This window comes from Protopterus annectens, chromosome 8.part1, assembly GCF_019279795.1.
Source record: "Protopterus annectens isolate FY-2018-M chromosome 8.part1, PAN1.0, whole genome shotgun sequence".
Taxonomy (NCBI): Eukaryota; Metazoa; Chordata; order Ceratodontiformes; family Protopteridae; genus Protopterus; species Protopterus annectens.
Genome location: NC_056742.1, coordinates 141,081,449 through 141,105,800, shown reverse-complemented (window position 1 = coordinate 141,105,800; position 24,352 = coordinate 141,081,449). Strand labels below are relative to the sequence as shown.

The 24,352-nt window shown below is 41.7% G+C and overlaps 1 protein-coding gene across 2 annotated transcripts in view; it reads left to right on the top strand.

Moving 5' to 3' along the window:
• Positions 1-24,352, top strand: part of PLCG2 (phospholipase C gamma 2) — a 1,878,649-nt gene that overhangs the window by 1,671,706 nt on the left and 182,591 nt on the right. For both annotated transcript variants that reach the window (XM_044081788.1, XM_044081789.1), the window contains exon 29: positions 8,298-8,440. In XM_044081788.1, the coding sequence (XP_043937723.1) occupies positions 8,298-8,440 (143 nt within the window). The remainder of the gene's footprint in view (positions 1-8,297; positions 8,441-24,352) is intronic.

Below are 24,352 nucleotides of genomic sequence, written 5' to 3'. Positions count from 1 at the left end.
GCTCACAACACTTTCAATTCTCTGTGCTACCCTTTGGCTTATCTACTGCTCCCAGGATATTCACCAAATGCTTAGCCCTGGCCATAGCCTTTTTCAGACAGAAAAATATATAGATTTACCCTTATCTGGATGACTGGCTCATTCAGGCACAGTGCAAAGAAAAGCTACTAAAGGACCTCCTCTTTGTCAAAACCCTCCTACCCTCCTTAGGGTTCACCATCAATGAGATGAAATCAAAGCAAACACCCTCCAGGCAGATCACTTTCTTGGGAACACTGCTGGACACAGCGTCCCAAATAACCTTCCTATCCCCAGAAAAGCAGAGCTTCCTGCCTCTCTACTTTACCCAGCTGGCTTCCAGAAGTCACCTCTCTGTGAGGAAGTTCCTGCAAGCCTTGAGGTGCATGGAGTCTTGCATCCTTCTAATTCCTCTGGCCAGGCATCAAATGAGAAAACTTCAGTGGTAGCTAAAGAACCTTTGGTGTCTGCACGCTCAACTTCTAGAAACCTCTCTCCCTCTGATCCCCTGTATAAGGGCTGAGTTTCTCTGGTGGCAGGGGCCTGTACCAAGAACAAGGGTCTTTCCTTCACCCTCCACCCAACCTGGCAGACCATTATCTCCGATGCCTCAGACATTGCTAGGGACACTCACCTAAAAGGCAGGTGCACCCAAGGTCTTTGGGATGCCCGGCACCTTCTCTTACACATCAGCCAGAAGGAAATTATGGCAGTACAAAAGGCCCTGATATCCTTCAAACCCCTTCTCAAGCCAGGGGTTCTCCTTATCAAAACAGACAACACCACAGTAATGTGGTAGATCAACAAACAGGGAGTGACCAAATCTTACCCTCTGTACAGGCTAGCGATGAACCTCTGGCTGACAGCCACTTCCATGGGATTACACCTCATAGCCCAGTACCTACCAGGGATCAACAACACCCTGGCAGATCACTAAAGCAGAAACATACTGGACCCCCATGAATGGCAGCTTCACAGAAATTTTTTTTTTACAAATCACTCAGGAGTGGGGGACTCCAGAGGTGGATCTCTTTGCTTTGCATCTTAACCATCAGCTGAAAAAATTCTGTACCAGGGAGTATCACCACCTAGCATGGAAGGTGGCTGCCTTGAGCTTCCCCTGGAACACCCTCTTTGTGTACGCATTCCCTCCTCTGCCTGTTATTCCCAAGATACTGATCAAAATAAGGGAGGAGAAACCAAAGGCCATCCTCATTGCTCCAGATTGGCCCAGACAGCATTGGTACCCCTTACTGTGCAGCCTGATGTTACAGCCTCCCATGCAGGTTTCCCTAATCTCAGACCTCTTGACTCAGGTGGGGGGGGGGGGTACTGCACCCAGACTTGCAGACTGTCAAACTATCAGCATGGCTAATACTCTAAAGGCAAACAAGAGGCCCCTGTTAACCAAATAGGTCCTAGACATTATCACAGAGGCCAGAAGGCCCAGCACCAGAAAATCTTATGCAGGAAAATGAAAAAGATTTTGCTCCTGGAGCCAGTCCAGAGGGGGCAATACCTTAAAACCTTCCATCCCTCTTATCCTGGATGACCTAGCAGAGCTACTTAATAGTGGCCTGTCCTTCTCTTCTATTAAAATCCACGCCTCAGTCGTTTCAGCTCATTTTGATACAGATCAGCCACTGTTCTCCCATCATTTGATTAAACAATTCCTCAGAGGGGCTTCTAATGTCAGACCTCCCAGAAGGCCACCCATGCCAGCCTCAGACCTGAATTATGTTTTGGAAAAACTAACCTTACCACCCTTCAAACCTGCTGCTTCAGCAGAACTAAGATACCTCTCCTGGAAGCCTGCTTTTCTACTAGCTATCACCTCAGCCAGAAAGGTTTCAGAACTTCAGGCACTGATGGCCATTGAGCCCTTTATCATTTTCCATGCAGACAGGGTCTCCCTGAGAACTAACCCCTGCTTTATGCCCAAGGTGGTATCTATTGTGACTCTCAACCAGGCCATACATCTACCCACCTTCTTTCCTAACCCTCAAAACAAGGGGGAAAGAATTCTGCACTCACTAGACGTGCACAGACAGCTCAGATACTATCTGGACCGTACTAAACCCTTCAGGAAAACAGATCAACTACTTGTCAGCTTTGCACCAGGGGCAGAGGGGAAGGCCATTTCCAAGCAAACCATTTCCAAATGGAAGCGCTGTTCATCAGTGGAACAAGGATGTCACATCTTTTTGGATCAACTCTAGAACATGAAAACTATGTGAAGTTTCTCTATTTCCTTTGTGACACAAGGAGCCAGCAAATGTTAGGAAGATCTGTAATCTGTGTCACGTACAGTTCCTGAATGGAAATCGGTATGAGCAACTGTTTGCACATGTTTCAGGAATGATCACAACATGATCATAGAAGGATGTGAAGTCATAATGAACAAGTGTCAGTATCAAATAACATGGGGACAAGCCATACTTCTCAGGTGCCCTCTCTGCTGCTAAACAGCAAGGAACGTTTTCCTGCCATCTCCGAAAGGACGCCCTGAACTGCCCATTCTCTGTTATACTGTGAACTACCTGCCTTTTGGAATTTCAGTCAGCAACCCACTGTGTAGGTATCTTAAACAAACTTTGGAACTGTGACTATAACAGTTGTCTCCCTGTAAACTTGACCTCTCGTGTGTGTGCTTGCAGCCTTCCACAGCCATTTATCCCCTGCTCCCCTCCTGTAAAGCTCCGTGTATCCCAAAGGTATATTCTACTTTAGCAACTAACTAATACCCCATTCTGCCACTAGATGTCAGCACTCCCCAGAGAAAGTATTAACTACTCCAATTTTCTTATTTGTATTGCAAGAGCTAGAGGTCCAATTCTACTGTTACCCAACTAGTCACTCTTTGAGTCTGCTATCTGGGCCCTAATTTTACCCCTAGCTCGACACTTACCCAAGAACAACAGGACCAGACATTGTCCATGGCCTCTCTCACTGATTGTTTTTCTTGCAGGACTCTCCTGTTCTTGGCTCTACTAGACAAACCCTCGCCACTACCTACCTTCTTCCCTCTCTAATGTATGGTGCCCCTCTACTAACTAACTTATCTGCCTCCATCTCATCCAAAATGGAAAGTTGTTATAATAAAATTTCAAAATTTGCCATAAAAGCCAAATACTCCTCCCACCATTGCTCTGCCCTCCACTTACATACCTAGCTAGAACTTCCCAACCATCTGGATTACCTCCAACTTACTACTGCCCATAGGCTATTATTTAACACTACTAAAGTCCAGCACTATCCAACATCCTACAACCATACACCCCTAACAGGCCACTTAGATCTGCTCACCTAAACCTAATCACTGTCTACAAACCAAACCGCCCTGCAGGACAGCACCTCTTGTCCTTTTCCTTAGCCAAAAAATGGAATTCTCTCCCTCCTTCACTATGAACCATAGAAAACTTTGACAACTTCAAAACCCAACTCCATTCCTTCTTGTTCTCTAATTGGAAGTGCAATTAGACTTTCCCCACCTAGCCTTCTTTTCACTCTACTCTAAATTGTATTTCCATACTACTCATATCCCTAACTACTTAACTCCCCCTGAAAATTACTCATTCTTCAGTGTTATCTCGTGTACATAATGTAAATATTGTAAATAGTTTGCTTTCCCTTTTCTCCCCTCCCTATCATTTGTACTTGTTCTGCCAAACTGCCATAACAAGACTCATATTCTATGTAACCATTGTAACATTCATGTCAACATATGACTCACATGCTATGTAACCAATGTACCATATCATGTCTCTGATTTATAATGTATCTGTAACCTTAATCTTAATTTTAATTTGTTGTATCCTAATGCATCTGTATCTTTGAATCTTAACTTTATTCTGTTCTAGTTCAGTGTTTACTATGTAATGTGGAACTTTTCTCCCCGGGCCTCCACTGAAAACGGGCTCCTGAGCCCAGTGGACCACCCCAGTCATCAAATTGAAATAAATAATTAAATATCACACTGTATCCATTTCTACTACAGATTACATGGGAAACCACCCCTAAGTCTATTTGTACCCATTCCACTAGGGCAGCCTCCACTTCCACAGCATTCCTCAGAGGAGTTCCCACCAGGGACATCTTGGAAGCTGCCACCTGGACTTCTGTCCATACCTTTACCAAGCATTACCACTTACCTCTATTTTCTAAGGCTAGGGCAGGGTTTGCCTCTGCAGGGTATGCTGACCCATTCCTAAGTCTCTTACTAATCCTACCACCTCTCTCCTCAGCTTTGGGAATCCTCTCACAGGTGATGACTGCAACAGTGAAACATGAAGAACATAGTACAGTTGTGTACACTCACCATAAATGTAGATGTTCAAGTGTATTCACTGTTGCAGTCCTGGTTTCCCTCCTTCCTTCCCCCTTATATCTTCTTTCTTTAGGGTGACACAAGCTTCTAATGATGACTTTTAGCCACCAGGACCACTTTACCATATTTACTTGGGCTTCTGACTGGTTAGGGCAAGTAAAACTGATGTAATGGCGTCGGCTGCCTTGCTTTATAGCACTGATGACCTGACGTCAGTCAGCAAGTGACAGCAGCAGACACAAAAAAACACTGACTCTGGTATTCAGGCCGGCCGAGGGCTAACACAGCAGGGATAACCCACAGGTGATGTCTGCAACAGTGAATACACTCAAGCATCTACATTTATGGTAAGTGTACACAACTGTACTTTCCTCTGTACTCTTGGGCAAGGGGATTATGGTTGGCAAACAAACAGTATGCAGATACACTGCAAACTGCATTACCTTTTGCCATCAGCCAGCTAACAGCCCATTGGAAAATGTAGTAGTCAGACCAGTGCACTAGAAGAAGGGTTACATCAGCACTTTAAGACCATCTCCATTATATTTCTGTTGCTGCAGCTTGGTCATCAGTGCATACCTTCAACAAAAATTACTATCTCACCTAGAACTCCAAAATTCAGGATTCATTTAGCACTTTATGATTCAGCCTTCTGAACTTGGTCCTTGGACTGTCCTCTTTCCTCTTCCATCACAATTGTTTACTGTTTTAAATTCATTCAAAAACTGGTCAGTCAAGGAGGGCTCCTTCATAAACTGACATATCTAACATATACCTTCCCACCTTTCCCCTGTTTGTGTAAATAGTTCTTCCAGACTTAGTTAAGTCCCCTTTAAACTGAATGAGTATATACTTGCTGTGTACGTTACATGATTTGCTGAATGTGTACTCAGTAGTAATTGGGGGGGGGGGTGAATTGGTGGGCTCAGGTGCCAGATGTTGGGGTGGCCTAATGGTTAAGGTGTTTGCCTTACAAACACAAGGTGCAGGGTTTGAGTCTCACAAGGGATAATTGGCTAAGCTTAAAATGGCTTGCAAGGGTAGTTAGCTTAGTACTAAACAATGAACTATGCTCCTGTGTAGACAGTGTATGACATCACAGTGTGTGCTGGCACCAAGTACACATTCACCCCAATTGCAGGATCTTGCTAAATTGTGACTGGAGGAGAAGATGATCACCAACCATCAGACCCATCAAGAAAGGTACAACTGAAGATCACTGATATGGTAAGAATGTATTTATTTCTTCAGTATTTATGAGACGTGTACATAACTTGAGCTTAGGTGAATGAATGGTGGAAGGCTGATTATATGATGGAAAAAAAGATAAATCGGGGTCAAGTTTTCTAACCTCCTGTTTTCTGGAAAGAGACTTGTACAGTGCCTGAAAAGAGAACAGTCAAGGATAGTTCTGATGAAGAATACAGTGGTGAATACAGTGGAACAATGACTTCTTTGGACCTAGATCTCTTTCACACCAAATATGTAACATCAGCTCATCAACTACTCCTTCAGATCTATTCATTTTCTTTTCTAACTCTACACTTGGCAATGTCAGCTCCACAGAGATGGCTCACAAACCTCCCAGTTGACAATAAATCTCAGCAGATCATGAAATGTCCTCATCTCCACCTCCAGCAAAACACCTGCCAGGTAACCTGAAAAAAAAAATCTAGAAATATTGGAGGAGATAATTTTATCCATATTAGATGCATTTTGGGTGAGCCTGACCTGTTTTTTACAGTCTCATCCAATAGAAAGTTTACCCACATTAAGTTTCTCCTCCTGCTTCTCTCTCTTTCTCCGTGTCTGTCTCTGTCTCTCCTGCATGTTATGCCATCAACTGTGGCACATAGGGGCAGCAACAAGGACAATGGACCTTGTTGCTATATCTGTAACATATTCTATTCTTTTTATGAGACAAGGTTGTTAGCCCTGGCCTGGACCACACACAGACTCCACTGAACCACTCTTCTTTCAGATACCCTCCTTAGGGCATTCCATTTGTGGAAGCTACATTTACCCTAATTGGAGTGTATTATTTTAGAGGGAACAATAACAGTTAATTTAAGTCATGTTGAGCAGAAAAAGAAAGATCAAACTTTTTCCAACTTTTATTTTTTTTTTCCTGTGGGAAGCCCTCAAACCCGCATGCATGGGACTTCACCCCCTAAGGACACTGCTGAAAAGTATATAATCAGTTGCAAGTCACTGCAGCTAGGAGCAAGAACAAACCCAACAACTCCAGCATCATCTTAGGAGTGTATGTTCTGGACAATGCATACACTCAGGTACATGGACGCTGCTCTTTTGATTAGGTATATTTCTATATTTCATTGAATCTCACACTGACACAAATGTTCTCCGGGGAGGGGGGGTTGACACAGACAAACAACTGGTGTTAGAGCCATGGACTAAAACTAAATGCCAAGAAATGCATAATAGTATCCTTTGGGCAGTCATCCTTCCCTGGTAACTATCATATTGACAACACACCCCTTAGAGTTTACCGAGTAGTCAGGGGACTTAGGGACACATATAGATAGTAATCTAGCCTTTGACCATCACATGTCTACAGTGGTGAGGAAATCATTCTATGTTGCGCAACTTATAAACAAATGTATGGCATCTAAGCCCAAGGAAGATATTGTTCCACTGTATTCAGCATTCATCAGACTTATCATTGAGTATAATGCCCCTTCTGGTATGTACCTAACCAGGCATATCCAAGAATTGGAATGTTCACAGAGGTTCCTCACTAAAAGAATACAGGGCATAAGTAAAATGTCTTATGCACACCGCCTCAAGGCTCTATCCATGTATTCTGTCTCCTACAGGCTTTTGAGGGGAGATCTATGCAGGGCATTGTCAGAATCCACTCTGATGAACCTCCTTCATATTCACAAAACAAACAGCACCAGAATTACCAACTCTAAAGACTTAAACCTTGCCTTACATATAAAAAGGACCTGCTGGAGAGATAGGTATGTATCCCGTCTATGGAACAGGCTCCCCATCCATGTGAAGCAGAATTCCTCCCCAACCCAATTCAAGTGCAACTTGGACAATTGGATGGGAAACCTGAAATTCATCCTTGGTTTGACACCCATATCTCTAATGGACACAGGTAACCTGTAAATGGTTCATCTGCAAGCCCCATGCTTACACATAGCAAGGGTATCACAACTTCTCAGAGATTTGGGATGCATGGCTAGGCTTAAAAAGGCCCTTGTGGTCATTAGCCTAGTAAACACCTGTAAACCTATAAAACTCCATTTATACTGTCTGTCTATCGGCCATCTATTCCCCCCTCACACTTATATAAAGTCCCTTAGCTTCTCTAAACCCCCCCCTTCTTCTTTCTTTGGTTCAGCGACACCCATGGCTTCCTCATTTCCTTTTCCTTGCCATTGACATTCCACTTCTCTTACCTCACTGCCCTTCTGTTTCCATTGCTTCTGTCCCTACGCATTATAACTGCAATCCCTCAACAATGTCATATTTACTCAACTCTACCACTGATCTCCATTTTTCTGCAAGCAAGTACCTTTCAAAGGCAACTTGTCAGTTTGTGTCACTCTCCCCAGTCAGACTTTACAACTGTCATTCCTTTAAGCTACCACTTTGTTTTTTCCGCTCATTCTTTTAAAGAACCTTTCAACTTCATGAGCCTTGCCCTGCAATCCTCCTCTCTCTCACTTTCCCTGTTCTAGTCTATACACTTTGCCTCCTAGACCAGTGTTTTTGTCTCCACCATGTATTTGCAGCCCATAACCTGTGGAATAGCATTGTGATTACTCCAACACAAAATGCACCTGCTAAAGTAATAGAATAAATGTAGACAATTGTTAAACAAACAGACCCTGAAAGTATGTTAACTGTTTTTATTTGACAATCTAATATGTTGGTTATGATTATTTTCTAAAAGGGCTTTCTTAAAATTCCTTTCTAGACAAATGCATGCAGCTGAATAATTCACTGTTCACTATGAATGGGCAAAGTGGGTATGTTTTACAGCCAGATCACATGAGACATGACAGCTATGAACCAAATGGAAGTGATGCAAGAAACAAGCCATATTATGTATCAATCCGGGTACGTTCTTGTTTTCATTCTGTCACCTTCTGTGCAGCTGAAGTGTTATTTAAGCAAACAGGAAGATCAAAATATGACACAGCTATGAAAATTTCAGCAGCTGACTGTTTTTATGATATAATTATATTAACTGATAAGTAATCCCAACAGTTTTGTGGCAATAGTCTTTGCTGACCAAACATGTTTTATTGTCTTACTTGTATTATAAAGTCTTTGAAGCACACTAGTCTAACCTACATTTTATCATCTCTTTGAGCAACAACTGGCTTTGTGTTATAAGCTGCTGATTGTGTAACGCAGAATGTACAATGTACTGTATCGGATTGTGATCAGAATTACTGTTTACTCCTTTACATTTTGTTGACCGCTGTTGTTTCCTCTTACCATTTGCGGCTTGAGTCCCTTAGATTTTCTAGCAGTGATGATGAAATTTATTTTATTTATTTATGTATTTATTTTACATTTGTTTACCGGGAAAGTCCATCTGGAAACAGGTCCTTTTTCAGCGGAGACCCAGGGAGAAAAGCTCCACAAATAATTTTACAGAATAGTAATTCAAAGAACAGTCTTAATCGACATTTTGTTACATGCGTCACAATAAATTAATAACATTCAACATTCAACTTTAAGGTAACATGTGACATAGCAGTTTTAACAGTTATAAATTCCTTACCAGAGAAGTGAGCTAAGATAGAGGTCTTACAGGGTATTAATCTGGACTGTCACAATTGCAGAGCCATGAGTTCAGTAAATGTAATTTTAATTGTTTCTTAAATTCATGTATGGAAGGTAAAGCAGTGATGAGGGGTGGTAGTTTAAGTCATTGTTTGGCAATAGTGTTAAAGTAGAGGGATGAGGCTGCTGCATTGTTGTCTTTAGTTACTTCAAGCAGAGGTTTGCTTGTGGAGCGGAGGTTTCTGGCACAGGAGTATGGACTTACTAGTTTTGCAGACAAGGATTTTTTTCAGCATGGAGTAGAATTTTATGGGTCAGGGTAAGCTGATTGTAAAGAAGTAGATGTTCATCATGCATACAGCTGCAGTAATCACAGATGGGTTCTCTGCCGTCAGGCGGGTCCTCGGTCGGCCGAATTCCAAAGTCTAGGTCCGGCGTCGGTTGCTGTCGCTCTCTTTCCTGATGTCAGTGAGGCAGGAGTATATAAGACACAGCTGACGCTATTTTCTTCAGTCTTTTTTGCCGCGTGGTGCCCGAAGCAGAAGCACTTCGCAAGTGCCAGTCGGCCAGCTCCTGAATTTATGAAAAATTGGAAACCGAAGTCTTCATTAAAGCTAAGTACCCCGTTGGGGAAACTTTTCTTGCCTCAGACCGATGTCAGAAAAAGTTAACAATTGTATTTCTTGTGGGAAGCAAATACCGCATAAGGATTTCCATTCCCTTTGCATACCTTGCTTAGGCCCAGACCACGACGTCTCGGGCTGTCGCTTTTGCGCTACTTTTAATAAACACACTATTAAGCGTCGGGCGGAGTTCGCCCAACACTTTTTTGGTACAGCCTTTGATTATAAAATGTCATCGGAGACTCCGACTACTGTTTTGTCCAAAAAACGCAAGGACAAGGACCGACACGCGAGGTCCGCGGTCCCCACCGACACCACGCCAAAACCGGCTACACGTGGTCCGGTTCTCATCGAGATGCCTATGTAGTCCCTGACTACCGATGACACTTCTTTGTTGGTGTCTTCTGTAACCGAGACCGCAGATACCTCAGCCCATACCCAGACTACAACCACCGAAGCCACTGTGAGCGTTGAGCCTCCTAATGTGGACAGGTCCACATCCACACATGATGTCTTTAGACCCTCTTCTTCCTTTTCCATTAAGGCCTTTACTAAGTCCAAATCAGCCAGGCATCCCAAGAGGCCTGTTGCACAGGGCCCATCCCCAGGCCCCATGCCTAAAAAGCAGATGCTTAAAATGGCTGAGGATTTAATTACTCTTATCAGGGGTTCCCAACCCCCTCCAGACAAGAGACCCTGAGTGGAGGAAGATTCTCCCTCTTCTGATCAGGGGTCCATTTTTTCAGAACATTCTGATGTAGAGGAACACTCTTACTCCCCATTTGAAGATTCTGATGCAGAGCAGTCCATTCCTTCTGTATCTCCTCCTGAGGATTTTTCTTTTGGGGAAACCTTGCACACCTTGAGGGAACACTTACATTGGGAAGGCCAAGACTTTTCTGATTCCAAGAAAAGACTTAGGGAATTTCTTTTGTTACCTCAACACAGACCTCTGGCGATACCTCCTGTCTTGGACGTACTTGATGATGTTTATTCGAAGGCTTGGCTTAATCCGGATTCCTGCCTCCTGCCCCAGTCAAGCCTGATAGGTACTACAGAGTTCCTACCTCTCACCAATTTCTTTACAAAAGCCATAATGCTGACCCTGAAACCATTTCTCAAGGCCCCAAGGGAATGAAGGCCTCTACTGCTAAGAATCCACTACCTTCCGAAAGAGAGTCAAGATCCTTAGAAAGGTGGGGAAAAAAGGTATATACCTCGGCCACCCTAGCCATGAGGGCCTTAAATTGTCAGTTTCATATGCTTAAATATCAGCAGTTTCTGTTATCACAATTAAGAAATAAAATGTCTCAATCTGAACAACCAGATTTGAAGGAGTTGCAGGATATGATGCATAGTGCAGAACAAGTGGGTAAACACACCTTACAATGTGGCTATGATGCCCTAGAGGCCTCAAGTAGAGCTGCTGTTACAGGATCAGTCATTCGTAGACATGCATGGCTTAGGGAACAAATCTTGTCTGATCATGTGAAAGCTAAACTACTAGATGCTCCTTTACAAAAGGATGTGCTATTTGGTACTAATGCTGAGGAGATACTACGGAAAATGGAAGAAAAAGCCAAATGTATGCAAACTGTCAAAGCTTTTCTACAAGTTCAACCACCACGTTTTAGCAGAAATTGGCCTTATAAAAACTGGTCCTTTCCAGCCACTGACAAGCCCCAAAGAGGTAGATACAGGCGCACAAGGGGCAGAGGGCAATCACAAGGATCATATAGAGGCAGGCAATGGCAAACTCCAGCACCAAGAGGTGGCGAAGATAGTGCACAACAATACAGGAAACAAACTCAGTGACTTCCTCCTTTCCATGCCAAGCAAGTCTCAGCTGGCAGCACCCTTGGGAGGGAAACTGGCATTATTTACAAGAAATTGGCATATTGTCACAACAGACAAATGGATACTGGACGTTATAAACAGAGGCTACAGATTTCATTTTCACACTCTCCCAAAAATGAGAGGCATGCCAAACCTGCCACACAATCAAAGGGCAGAGGCACAACTACAAATTTCAAAGCTCATAGACATGAAAGCTATTCAAGAGGTACCTACTCACGAACAAGGTCAAGGTTTTTATTCCAGGCTATTTCTGGTGCCAAGGAAAAGAACCGACTTGAGACCCATTTTGGACTTATCCATCCTAAACACATTCTTACTCATACCAAAATTCAAGATGCTCACATTACAGCAGCTTCTTCCCATGCTGGGCAAGGGGTTTTGGCTGATAACATTGGACCTCAAGGAGGCATACCTGCATGTCCCAATCAGACAAAGCTGCAGAAGATACCTCAGATTTCTTGCAGGTTCAATCCACTATCAATTCTCTGCATTGCCCTTTGGCTTATCTACTGCTCCCAGAGTATTCACGAAATGCCTGGTATCAGTAATTGCCTACTGCAGACTTCAAGGGATACAAATTTACCCTTATTTGGACGACTGCCTGATCCAAGCAGACAGCAAACACTTACTTCTGGAACATCTGGCTTATGCAACACGGTTACTGAATTCTCTGGGATACACAATCAACAAAGAGAAATCCAGGCTAACACCATCTCAGAAAATAACTTTCCTGGGTGCCAGCTTGGACACAAACACCCAGATGGCCTATCTTACGCCAGAAAAACAGGGGCAACTAACTCAGTACTTCAAAATACTAGCAAATTGTACCAGGCTTACTGCAAGGAAAATCCTGCAGGCTCTGGGCTTCATGGCATCTTGCATTCTTTTAATCCCATGTGCAAAGTTGCATATGAAGAAATTTTAATGGTACCTAAAAAACCTATGGTCTCAACACAGCCACAGTTTGGAAACAATAATACCAATAATTCCATGTTTGCAAAAGGAATTTCTATGGTGGGCCCAAGCATGTCAAACAAACACAGGTCTCCCATTCTGCAAGCCTCAAGCAAATCAAGTCATCACAACAGACTCCTCAGATTACGCCTGGGGGGCGCACATGACAGACAGGTGCATTCAGGGCAAATAGTCCCAAAAGGAAAAGCACCTTCACATCAATCAAAAAGAAATGCTAGCAGTGATAAATGCAATTACAGCTTTCAATGACCTCCTGCATCCAGGACAATTATTGATAAGAACAGACAACACCACAGTAATGTGGTACATAAACAAACAAGGAGGAACACATTCATACCCCCTGTGCAGACTAGCCATGATACTTTGGAACTTGGCTCTGGAATGGCAAATCGAACTTCAAGCACAGTACTTGCCAGGCTTGGAAAACACGCTGGCAGACAATCTAAGCAGAAATATGACAGATCCACACGAATGGAAGTTGCATCCTCAAGTGTTTACAAAGATAATCCAAGCGTGCGGGAGGCCAGACATAGATCTCTTCGCCTCCCACAGGAATCATCAATTGGAAAAGTTTTGTTCAAGGACCTTTCATCCAAAGGCCTGGAGAGTGGACGCCCTTTCATTCAGTTGGACAGCATAGACAGTTTACGCTTTCCCACCTCTGCCTCTTCTGCCCAAGGTGCTCTGAAAGCAAGAGCAGACATACCGAAGATGATACTGATTGCTCCAGACTGGCCAAGACAACACTGGTACCCACTCCTGAGGAGCCTAACACATACTCCTCCCTGGCCCCTACCTCTAATGCCTCTTCTGCTGACTCAGCACAGCTATAAAACTCTTCACAGTCAGCTGAAAACACTCAATCTCGCTGCATGGAAAATTCCTTAACACCACAACAGACCCTACTCTCCAAAGAGGTGCAGGATGTCATTTTGGAGGCCAGAAGGCCATCTACTAGAAAGGCTTACTCTGGAAAATGGAAACGGTTTTGCTCTTGGAATGAGAAAAAAGGCCAGGACCCTAGAAAACTGAATTTGCCTCAGGTATTACAGTATCTAGCTGAGCTGCTGAACAGTGGACTTTCTTTTTCCTCCATAAAAATCCATGCCTCAGCCATTTCTGCAGAATTCAACACGGATCCACCCGTATTCTCTCAGCCACTCTTAAGACAGTTCCTCAGAAGGGCTAAGAATATAAGACCACCAAGGAAACCACCAGTGCCAGCCTGGGATCTTAATTACATTCTAGAAAAATTAACATTGCCTCCCTTTGAACCAGCTGCCTCAACTGATTTGCAATATTTGTCCTGGAAAACAGCTTTCCTTCTGGCCATTACCTCAGCTCATAGGGTTTCGGAACTACAAGCCCTCATGGCTGTGCAGCCCTTTCTCATCTTCCATCAGGACAGGGTTTCCCTTCGAACCAACCCGTCATTTATGCCTAAAGTGGTATCCAGGGTAGCTTTAAATCAAGCTATACACTTACCTACCTTTTACCCCAATCCTCAAAACAAAGGGGAAAGGCTGCTACACTCCTTAGACATCCATAGACAGCTACGTTATTATTTGGACAGAACAAAGCCTTTCAGGAAATCAGAACAACTTTTTGTGTCCTATGCTGTAGGAGCTCAAGGGAAGCCAGTTACCAAACAGACAATTTCAAAATGGATAGGCCACTGCATACGATTTTGTTACTCATATCATGGAAAATCTGTCCCTACAGACATCAGACCCCACTCCACCAGGGCCACAGCTACATCTACAGCCTTCCTCAGAGGAGTTCCTACCAAAGATATTTTGGAGGCAGCCACTTGGAGTTCTGTGCATACCTTCACAAAACACTACCACCTGCCTTTATATTCCAAAACTAGAGCAGGCTTTGCCACTGCTGTCTTGCAGGGCATTTTGGCTCATCCCAGTTCCACCTAGTGCCTACTACCCTGTGCGTAGCTTTGGGATTCTACCCATCTGTGATTACTGCAGTTGTATGCACGATGAACATAGTACAGTTTTGTACCTACCATAAATGTAGATGTTCGAGTGCTAATACAGCTGCAGTACAGTTTTCCCTCCCTCCTTCCCCTCTTGGTAAAGGCCTAGGGCCTAACCCCTCTTCATACAACCAGATTGGGTTATCCTTCTATGGTATATTTGCTTGCAACTACTGATTTTTGATTATATTGCATTGCATGTATATAAATATAATTTATGTATTGCCTTCCTACTGGGGGCACCTGACATCTGGGGCAAGAAAGACTGAAGAAAATGGCGTCGGCTGTGTCTTATATAATCCTGCCTCACTAACGTCAGGAAAGAGAGCGACAGCAACCGACGCTGGACCTAGACTTTGGAATTCGGCCGACCGAGGACCCGCCTGATGGCAGAGAACCCATCTGTGATTACTGCAGCTGTATTAGCACTCGAACATCTACATTTATGGTAGGTACAAAACTGTACTTTTTGGAAGTTCAAGATAATTTGAGTTGTTTGAGAGCTAGACAGTAGTGTGATTTGTAGGGATTGTTAGTAGTGAATTTGGCAATTTTGTTATAACAGGCATCAAGTTTGGATAGGTCAGACTTTCTAAGGTTAGTGAGGATTAGACAGGCATATAGTAGTGTATAGATGAGATACGTGCGTGCAATGGTGGCTCTAGTAGAATTTGTTAAGAACTTTTTATTTCGATATAGAGTGTCTAGTTTTTTGTGTGTATTTTCTTTATGGCGAGGGAGATATGGATGTCGAATTTCATGTTATTGTCAATTATAACCCCTAGGAGCTTTGTGTGGGTATCAGGAAATATGATAATTTTGTTACTGGATAAGATGGCGAATGATAGATCAGGCTTGGTTTGTTGGGTTGGATGTTAAATGATAAGTTTTGTTTTGCTGGGGTTGAGTATTAGCTGGTGGTCATTGAGTCGGGATTCAACAGAGAGAAAGGAAGCTTGTGTTTGCTGGTGTAGTTCTTGGAGAGAAGAGGTGGCACAGACTAATGTAGAGTCCTCTGCATATTGGATGAATGAGGAGTGGAGGGTGGAGATATGAAGGTTATTTGTGAGCATGGTAAATAACAAAGGTCCAAGAATGGAGCCTTGTGTTACTCCTGTTGTCACAGGGAGCAGAGGGGATAGATCCTGGTGACATTTAACTACCTGCTTTCTCCCTGTTAGGTAACTATGAAACCAATTGATAGTAGATTGGCTAAGATTTAATTCTGACAGGACTTTAGCTTGTTATGATTAACCATATCAAAAGCCCTGGAAAGGTCTAGGAAGAGAGATGAGACCTATTTGCCATCATTTCTATGCCCATTAACTGTGTGAAAAACATGAGAGCAGTGGTTGTGCTGTGGTGAGGCCTGAACCCATGTTGAGTGTTAATGATCAGATGATGTGTGGTGAGGTGTTGCATTATTTGAATATGAATGCACCTTTCCAGAATTTTTGAGAGGGAGGATAGTATGGCTATGGGGTGATAGTTTGTTAGTTCTTTTGTGTTTCCCCCTTTATGGAGGGGAATAATATGAGAGACCTTCCAGTGGTCGGGGACTAGATTTTTGGAACTGGAAATTTTAATTAAGATGGTTACTGAATATGCTATTGCTTCAGCTGCTATTTTCAGATATTCTGCTGAGAGTTTATCTGCTGCCAATGTGGTTGGTTTAATCTTTTGAGTATTTTTTTTAATCAGGGAAACAGGGACCGGTTGAAGGGTAAAGCTGCTTTCATTAGTTAGGAGATCTTGTTTGTCGTTTGGGTCTGGGGGGTGTTGAGATTTTGCTAGTGCAAGTATGAATTCTGTAAAGAATTTGTTAAACTGGGTGACTATATCAGTTGAGGTGTCTTTAGTAGTAGGGGTTGGGGTCTTAGATTATTCTGGCTGAAGCACATTATTTATAGCTGTCCAAAACTGTCTGGGATTATGTTGATGCTTACTTTGTATATTATGGTAATAGTTTATTTTATCTGATCTGATCATTTTTTTATCTGTTTCTGAGCACAAGATATGTTTGTTTTGTGTTCATTGTTTTAGTTTTGTGCCAGTTGGACCAAGCTTTGTCTCTTGCATAGAGCAGAAATCTAGTTTCTTTGTTCAACTAAGGAACGTAGTTAGATTTGATTCTAATGGTTCTAGTGGGGTCATGGGAGTTTAGTATGCTCAGGAAAGTGCAGTTTGAAGTACCTTACTGCTTCGTTAAGGCTGAGTTGCTTAATGGGGTTCCAATTACAGGCTAGAACTGCTGAGGTGAAGTTAGATGGGCTGAAATTCTTTTTACTTCATATTTGTTGAAAGATGGTAGGTTTTTCTTGAGTTGGGCAGTGTCTAATTATATAGTTAGACAAGTGGTCACTCAGACTGTCAGGTAGGCAACCAGACTGACTTATATGGGAGGGTTTGTTAGAAAGTATTCAGTCTAGTATAGACTGTTTGTTGATTTGTCTGTTCTAGTTGGGGAGTGTATTAGTTGGCTGAAACCATGGAGGGTGATATGAGTAGTGGGTATAGTTGTGTTACGTGGTATCCAGTCAATATTGAAATCACCTAGAATGGTTTCTTGGGGGAGTGTATCAGATTCCCAGTGGAGTAAGTCCTCAAGAATGGGTAAGTTATTGCCAGGTGGGAAATAGCATCTGATTATATTGATTGTTTTCCTAGTATCGATTTTTACATTAGGTAGCAAAATTTCTGCGGTACCTAGGGCTGGTGTTGGTATATCAATTGTGGTTACATTTAGATGGTCTTTGAATACTATTGCAATATCTCCTCCCTTTTTGCCTATTTGGTCTTTGCATATTAAGTTATAGCCAGGGGCAGCAATTTCATTGTTTGAGATTTCCAGTTTTAGCCATGTTTCTGTTAAAAGTACTATGTCTGGAGAATAGAGGGAAAGATTAGAATGCAGGTCATGGACTTTGTTTGATATGCTTCTGATGTTAATGTTTAGTGTTAGGAGGTTGTTAGTATTTTTGCAGAGAAAAGGTGAGTTGTATGGTATATTTGTTTTAAAAAGACTAACAGAGGGATTAGAAGGGCCAGGGTTTGGGTGTACATCTCTGCTGAGTGATGGTTTGGAAGCAATGTGCACAATTAGTTTTATTATTTTGGTGAAGTACTTATTGTATAGTAAGGATGGTTTATTGGTGTGGTGGTGTTTCTAGTAGAATGTGGTGAAAGGGTGCTGTGTGAAAAAGAGTTGGGTGTATGCAATGTATGACTTATGTAGTGTTAGTAGTAGGGGCAGTAGTGGTTATATGGTGTGGAAGTGATACTGGTGAAGTATGGTAATAGGAGGTGATGTGTGCACATAATGTTAGAGTGGAGAGTGTAAGAATGTGAGAGAGGATCATGTTGTAGTGTTGTTGTCTGTGCTAGAGTAGCTGGAGAGTTCAATTGGTGGAGATAACATTATTATAGCTAGTTATAAGAATAAGTGTTAGTGGAGTAACATTGTGATAAGTTATCCACAGTAGTGGTTATACACAGAAGTTAAACACATGTGTTTGTGTGTTTGTGTGTGTGTGTGTGTGTGTGTGTGTGTGTGTGTGTGTGTGTGTGTGTGTGTGTGTGTGTGTGTGTGTGTGTGTGTGTGTGTGTTTATGTGGGGCCTGAATAGTTATGATAGTGTTTTGAGAGGGGAGTAGAGATGAGATACAGTGTGGTGAGTATGTTAGATGTACTTAATTAGGAAAATACTGTGATTGGACTATGTAGAGCAGAGGGTGTGGCCTAAGATGTATAAATCTTAAGGAAAGAGGGGTGGGTGGGAATGGGGGCAGGGTAGAAGAGCAGAGTGAACCTGAGTGCAGTGAGGGCAAATGGAGTGGGTTTAGCCATGAGAGGCAGACAAGGATTCCACCAAAAACAATCAGTTTTGACTATCCTGCCACGGGTAAGTGCAAGGAAAGGGTTTCAATTAGCTGAAGAAAAAATAAAACACCAAATCAACCTGTTGTTAATATCTACCAAAAAAAGCATTAAAGAAGTGGAGAGGGGGAAGGATTTTCAATGCTCCTGTTTGTGTGCATGCCACAGGTTTAGAAAATAGAAAAAATGGCAATAAAAAACAGTTTTAAGTAGTGTACAGAACTTTAAATTGGAAAATACACTTAGTTCTTCTAGTTAGTGTAGATATGGTGATTTGTAGGAAGAGTTGCATTCCCGACCTTACACTAGAGTCGCAGATGCAGGGAAATATGACTGCAGTATGGATAGAGGTGAAACTGTAAAAAAGAAGAAAAGAGAATAATGTTGGTAGATCATAGAAAGGGGAAGAAAGTGGTAGTGCAATTATCAGTTAGCAGTCAGGAAGGGAACAGCTCTAAGAGGGACAATGACAAAGCAAACATAAAATACAAGGAGGTTATAGGCAGGAAAAACTCTGATCTAGCTTTACAATTATATAGCTTTACAAAATATAGGCAGGAAATAGCTCTTATCTAACTTTACAAATATAGGTGGTCAATACATGGCACACCTTCCTGATAAGCTGTCTGTGTTGTTAACAATTATATGTTTGTAAGTATGCAATAGAGTTATCTGTGCTATTTGACTAGCTTAAACATACACATAGAGCTACTGATGTAAAACAACTAAACTTAGCAGACAATTCACTGTGTGATTTCACCATGTACTTTCACCTTTTACTACTTAGGTTGTCATACAAACTGGTTTGAGAGCAGTTGTATGAGAGGTGTCAGCAGCTAAATATATGCAGAGTGGGCTTCCAGTTACACAGTAGTACAGTCAGCACTTATTACTAAGCAGCTACGAGGGATGCTCTATACAATATGCTCCAAGCTGGTGGCGTGCAACATAGATACAGTTAGATTATTAACATTAGCCCAGATTTCAACAGGATCAGGTCAGAATAACTAGATGCCCTGTTTATATAGATAAGCACAATGTCTACAGCAGTCGGCACTTAGTATCAGATATCTAGGAGGGCTGTACTATGTAATTCGCACCCAGGAAGGTGACATGAGTCGCAGATCCGGTTAAGTTGTCAGTAACACAATATACAGCAGGAAACAAGTCAAAAACAAGTATAAAACTGTTTTTTACAGTTTACAACAAAGGCCCATACTATGGAATTTGCACCCAGGAAAGTAGCATGAGTCACAGATGCGGCTGTGGTATCCGTTGCACAGTATACAGCAGTAAACAAGTCAACAACAAGTATACAACTAGTATTTACAGTTTAAAACAAAGTACTCAACTGTATTACTGGAATCTTTTAACAGTACCTACTGTAGCAGGAGTGCTGAATCTGGTTTAGTTCTTCAGTAGTAATTTAGAAATGGTACCCTGACTGTCCTGGGACTTTAAACTCTGATAGGGTAGGTGGAGGGGGAGAGGCTACAGAGTGCCAAAGTGACTGGTCAGCTAAAGCACAAATGTAATATATTGTGATTTACTCGGCTAGATATGGAGCCACGAGAGGCAGACAAGGATTCCACCAAAAACAATCAGTTTTGACTATCCTATCACAGGTAAGTATAGGGAAAGGGTTTCAGTTAGTTGTAGAAAACATAAAAACACCAAATCAACCTGTTGTCAATGGTTGCTAAAAAGCATTAAAGGAGTGGGGAGGGGAGGATTTTCAATACTCCTGTTCATGTGCACGCCATGGGTTCAGAAAGTAGGAAGAATAGCAATAAAAAACAGTTCTAGGCAGTGTACAGAACTTTAAATGGGAGTATACACTTAGTTCTTCTAGTTAGTGTAGATATGGTGATTTGTACGATGAGTCTCATTCCCGACCATACACTAGAGTCACAGATGCAGGGTAAAATGACTGCAGTATGGATAGAGATGAAAACTTAGTTCTTCTAGTTAGTGTAGATATGGTGATTTGTAGGATGAGTCACATTCCCGACCGTACACTAGAGTCAGAGATGCAGGGAAAAATAACTGCAGTATGGATAGAGGTGAGAACTTAGTTCTTCTAGTTAGTGTAGATATGGTGATTTGTAGGATGAGTCGCATTCCTGACTGTACACTAGAGTCATAGATGCAGGGAAATATGACCACAGTATGAATAGAGGCGAAAGTGATGAGCACACTATAGCAGGAGCGCTGAACCTAGTTTAGCTCCTAAGCAGTAATTTAAAAATATCATTCAGCAATTTTGTTTTAGGTCCACTGAATGGCTAATCTAGTTTGCTATATCTAGCATATCTTTAAATAACCTTTAAATAATGAAATTAGATTCTTCCACCTGGAAAGGTATGACTTGTTCTTGTTTTTCAGATCAGGGGAATAGTCAATGCCCATCTCATTCTCAAAGGTTTTCATAGTAATTTATCGGATCTCTAGAAATGTGCTATTTATTTATTTACTTACCATTTGTTAAATGGTTTGGTACACTTGTCCAAAGATCCATTTCAGGAACAGCATCATTAGCAAAATACAATGTACATCATTAAGTGAATGATAAAAGATATCAAGGGGAAAAAATCACTTATCACTTTGTTTACCTAAATTCCTAAAAAAGCAATTACAGATTTAGTGTTATATAACTAAGTTTGCTTTGGACACCCCAAACTGTATGGCTAAGTCCTCTCTGAGCAAGTGTGGCCTTTGCTTAGGTACAGCCTTCTCTTTATGTGGTGTAGATGTGATCCGCTCTTGATAAGAATTACTGACACTTTACTTCTTCACACTTCCTTCAGTCCCTTTATATCCCCTGACCATTTGCTGCTACATTGAAATTCATAATTATGTCTTTTAGACTTGCTTTTAATTTTTTATAATGCAGCTGTATTCCGATTGGGTTGCTTTCCTTGACGTATTCTTTCTTTTGCAATATTAATTCCACCAGTATTGCATTTCATGTGTTGTACTTTCACTATATCTTAATTATTTGGCAGCTGTTCCTATGAAAGGGGAAACCTTATTCTAATTGGCACTGTCCAGTTACTAAAATATCAGTGAATAAAGGTCAGTTTTCTTGATGCTGGTGCTATAAATGCTTCTAGATGCTCAGATGTGAATCTTCACTCACTGAGATGAGCATTTTGCAACTAAGGCTCCAGTAGCAATGCTCCTTTTCCTCACCAATCATTTTATATTCCCTCCTGAGACTGGTAGCTGGAATTAAGTTACTACAGTCAACATACAAAAAAGGCACTTTCAATATGTCAGTTGCAACTACTGCTGGCACTAACCTGCCCAAATGTAGTTTTCCTGCCCACTCTACTCTAAGCATTTCCACCAACACACCTTTCTCCTTCCAAGAGTCACATCCATTTGGAGTACTGTGTTACTCATGTAATACTATATGAATTTAGATCTGAAGAAGTCTGTTCATTATAGCAATAACCCATGGCTGGGTGTGGGTAATGCTGGATTTACCCACGGTTGGTGTGGTTAGGTCACGAGGGAGAAGCCCAAGTGACGAAACAAAGCCAACTGTGGGTAAATCCAGATTACCCACATCCAGCCATGGGTTATTGCTATTGTACAATGATGTAATTTAAGAAAAAACATACTTACTTTTCTTAAATAATGTATTTGTTTGTATAACAAATCCGTGGTGTTCTTGTGCTTTTTTTTCCAGTTTCATAAAAAATGAACAAGCACAAAAATATGTCTAGTTCCAACCTCATCACCATGAGTGTTAATAAAAAAAAAAACAAATAAACTAGTGATGTTAAAACTTTGTTGATCAGCTCAGACACAATAATTTCCAAAAGTCATGAAACTCAGGTAGTGTTCCAAACAACAATCCTTTATTCATCACAGACAAGCGATCCTCAGTAACAAAAAAATCAAGTCAGATTTTTGAATGGATAGTGGAAATTATTTGAGCTATTAGGGAAGATACATATTTCTTCAGAACTTGCAGCTAGTGAGTGGGATAAAATGAAAGTGGAGTTTTCAAATAGGGTAGAAAAAAGAAAACGATATATGGTTAATAAGTAACAGGAGCTATTTTGGGAGTATAACAAGGGTGAAAGTATTGCAGAGTAAGAGGAATCTCTAAGAACAAGAAGAGGTGCAACTTCAAAGTGCTAAACAGAAAATAAGGTAGTATCTGGATAGTAAGTATGAGTTTAGAAAGATTACTGTTAAGCAGCTGTTTTTTGCTTATAACTCCAGAGCATAAAAACGTTTAGCACAATGACTTAGGCTACAGAAAGCCGAAAGGGTTGTTGCCAAACTTAGGGAGCCTATAACAGGAAAGGTGACTTAGGGAGCCTATAACAAGAAAGGTGCCCAGAGATCTGATAGGGCTATTAAAGATAGCTCAGAAATGTTAAGAAAATTTGTATAAAAGCATGTGGAAGGCTTGAAAAATCACAAATGGAAATATTTGTGAAAGACTTAGTTATGCCATTGCTGGAGATACATGAGTCACAGCAGTTGGTTGTTGGGATAGGAGGAGATGAGGTGGTAATAGTGACGTATGACCAGTTTGCAGAGAAGTCTCCAGGAATAGATGAAATTCCTGTGGAAATTTGGAAGCTGGAAGAGAGGGAGGACAGTGATAAAGATGTGGAAGGCTTTGCTTAACAGTATTTTAGAGAGAGGCATCCTTGAGGAGAGCTGTGGTGTCTGCAATACATGAGAACAATGGGGACCCATCAGACCAAGTGTCATGTTGGCTAGTTTCAATTTTGAAACATGACCGTTGAGTGTTTTTGTCTGTGATGGCTGGGAAAGGTGTAAGGGGTGTTATCAAGGCTGATGGATGTGGATTGGTGTGGTTTTGTGGAGGGGAGTCAGGAATTTGACAACACTGATGGAGTAGTGATGGTCAAGGAGGAGTCAGAGTGTGGGAGGATACTGCTGTTAATGGTGGGTCTTCATGCAGATAAAGTATTTATCTGAGTGGGCTGGGATTTTGTGAGTGGGGCACATAGGCATTTTTCAGTGGTGAGGTTGATTGGAAGGGTGTATGGGGGATCAAAGATGGGGGTTGAGGTGGGGGTGTCTCTCTTATGAGTTCTGTCTAGGCAGAAGAGACATTCAGGGGTGTCCTATTTCCGCTTTGCTGTTTTGCATTATATTTAGAGCCACTGGAAGAGAGGGTGGGAGATTCAGGATGCAGTTGGTGTGGTGATCGGAAAGGGTTGGCTTTGTTTGCTGATATTGTTGTTTTATGCCTGATAGAGTAAAAGTGGACATCTCAAGTTTGTGGAACATTCTGAGGTAGTTTCAAGTTTTTTCAGGATGTAGAATTGGTGAAGACAGGGCAAAGGCTATAGCTGTTAAGTGTATGTGCCCACAGTATAGATTTAAAAAAGACTATTATAGCAGCTAAGGATATGTGGGAAGAAACTAAATAAAAGATAATACAAAAACTGAGAAACTGGAAGCTTTTGTTTATGGATATGAATAGCAAGATACAACCAGTGAAAATGTTTTTAGTCCCATTAGTTTTATATACAGGTCAGGCACATTTTTTATCAAACAGAGAAGTTGTGGATAGTAATTAATAAAAAGTTAAAACATTTTATCTGGAAGGGGAAGAGGGAAAGGGTCAAGTGAGATAAGTTGATCCTTCCAGTAAAGCAAGCTTATTTAGGATTACCTGATTTGAAGGGATATTTTTAGAGTTAAGGCTCATATAAATAACACAAACAGAAAGCTATAATTCTGAGTCGATAGGGATGATGATGAAGCAGGGTGGCATTCAGGAGAGAGGGAGATCTTGGATGCAGATCTATAGAGCATAACAATAGCCATACAGAATGTTATATTCATAAAGTACCAGAAAATGACCCAAGAGCTGGGCCAGCATGGGACTGGAGAAAGGAGATTCTGCCAGTAGGGATG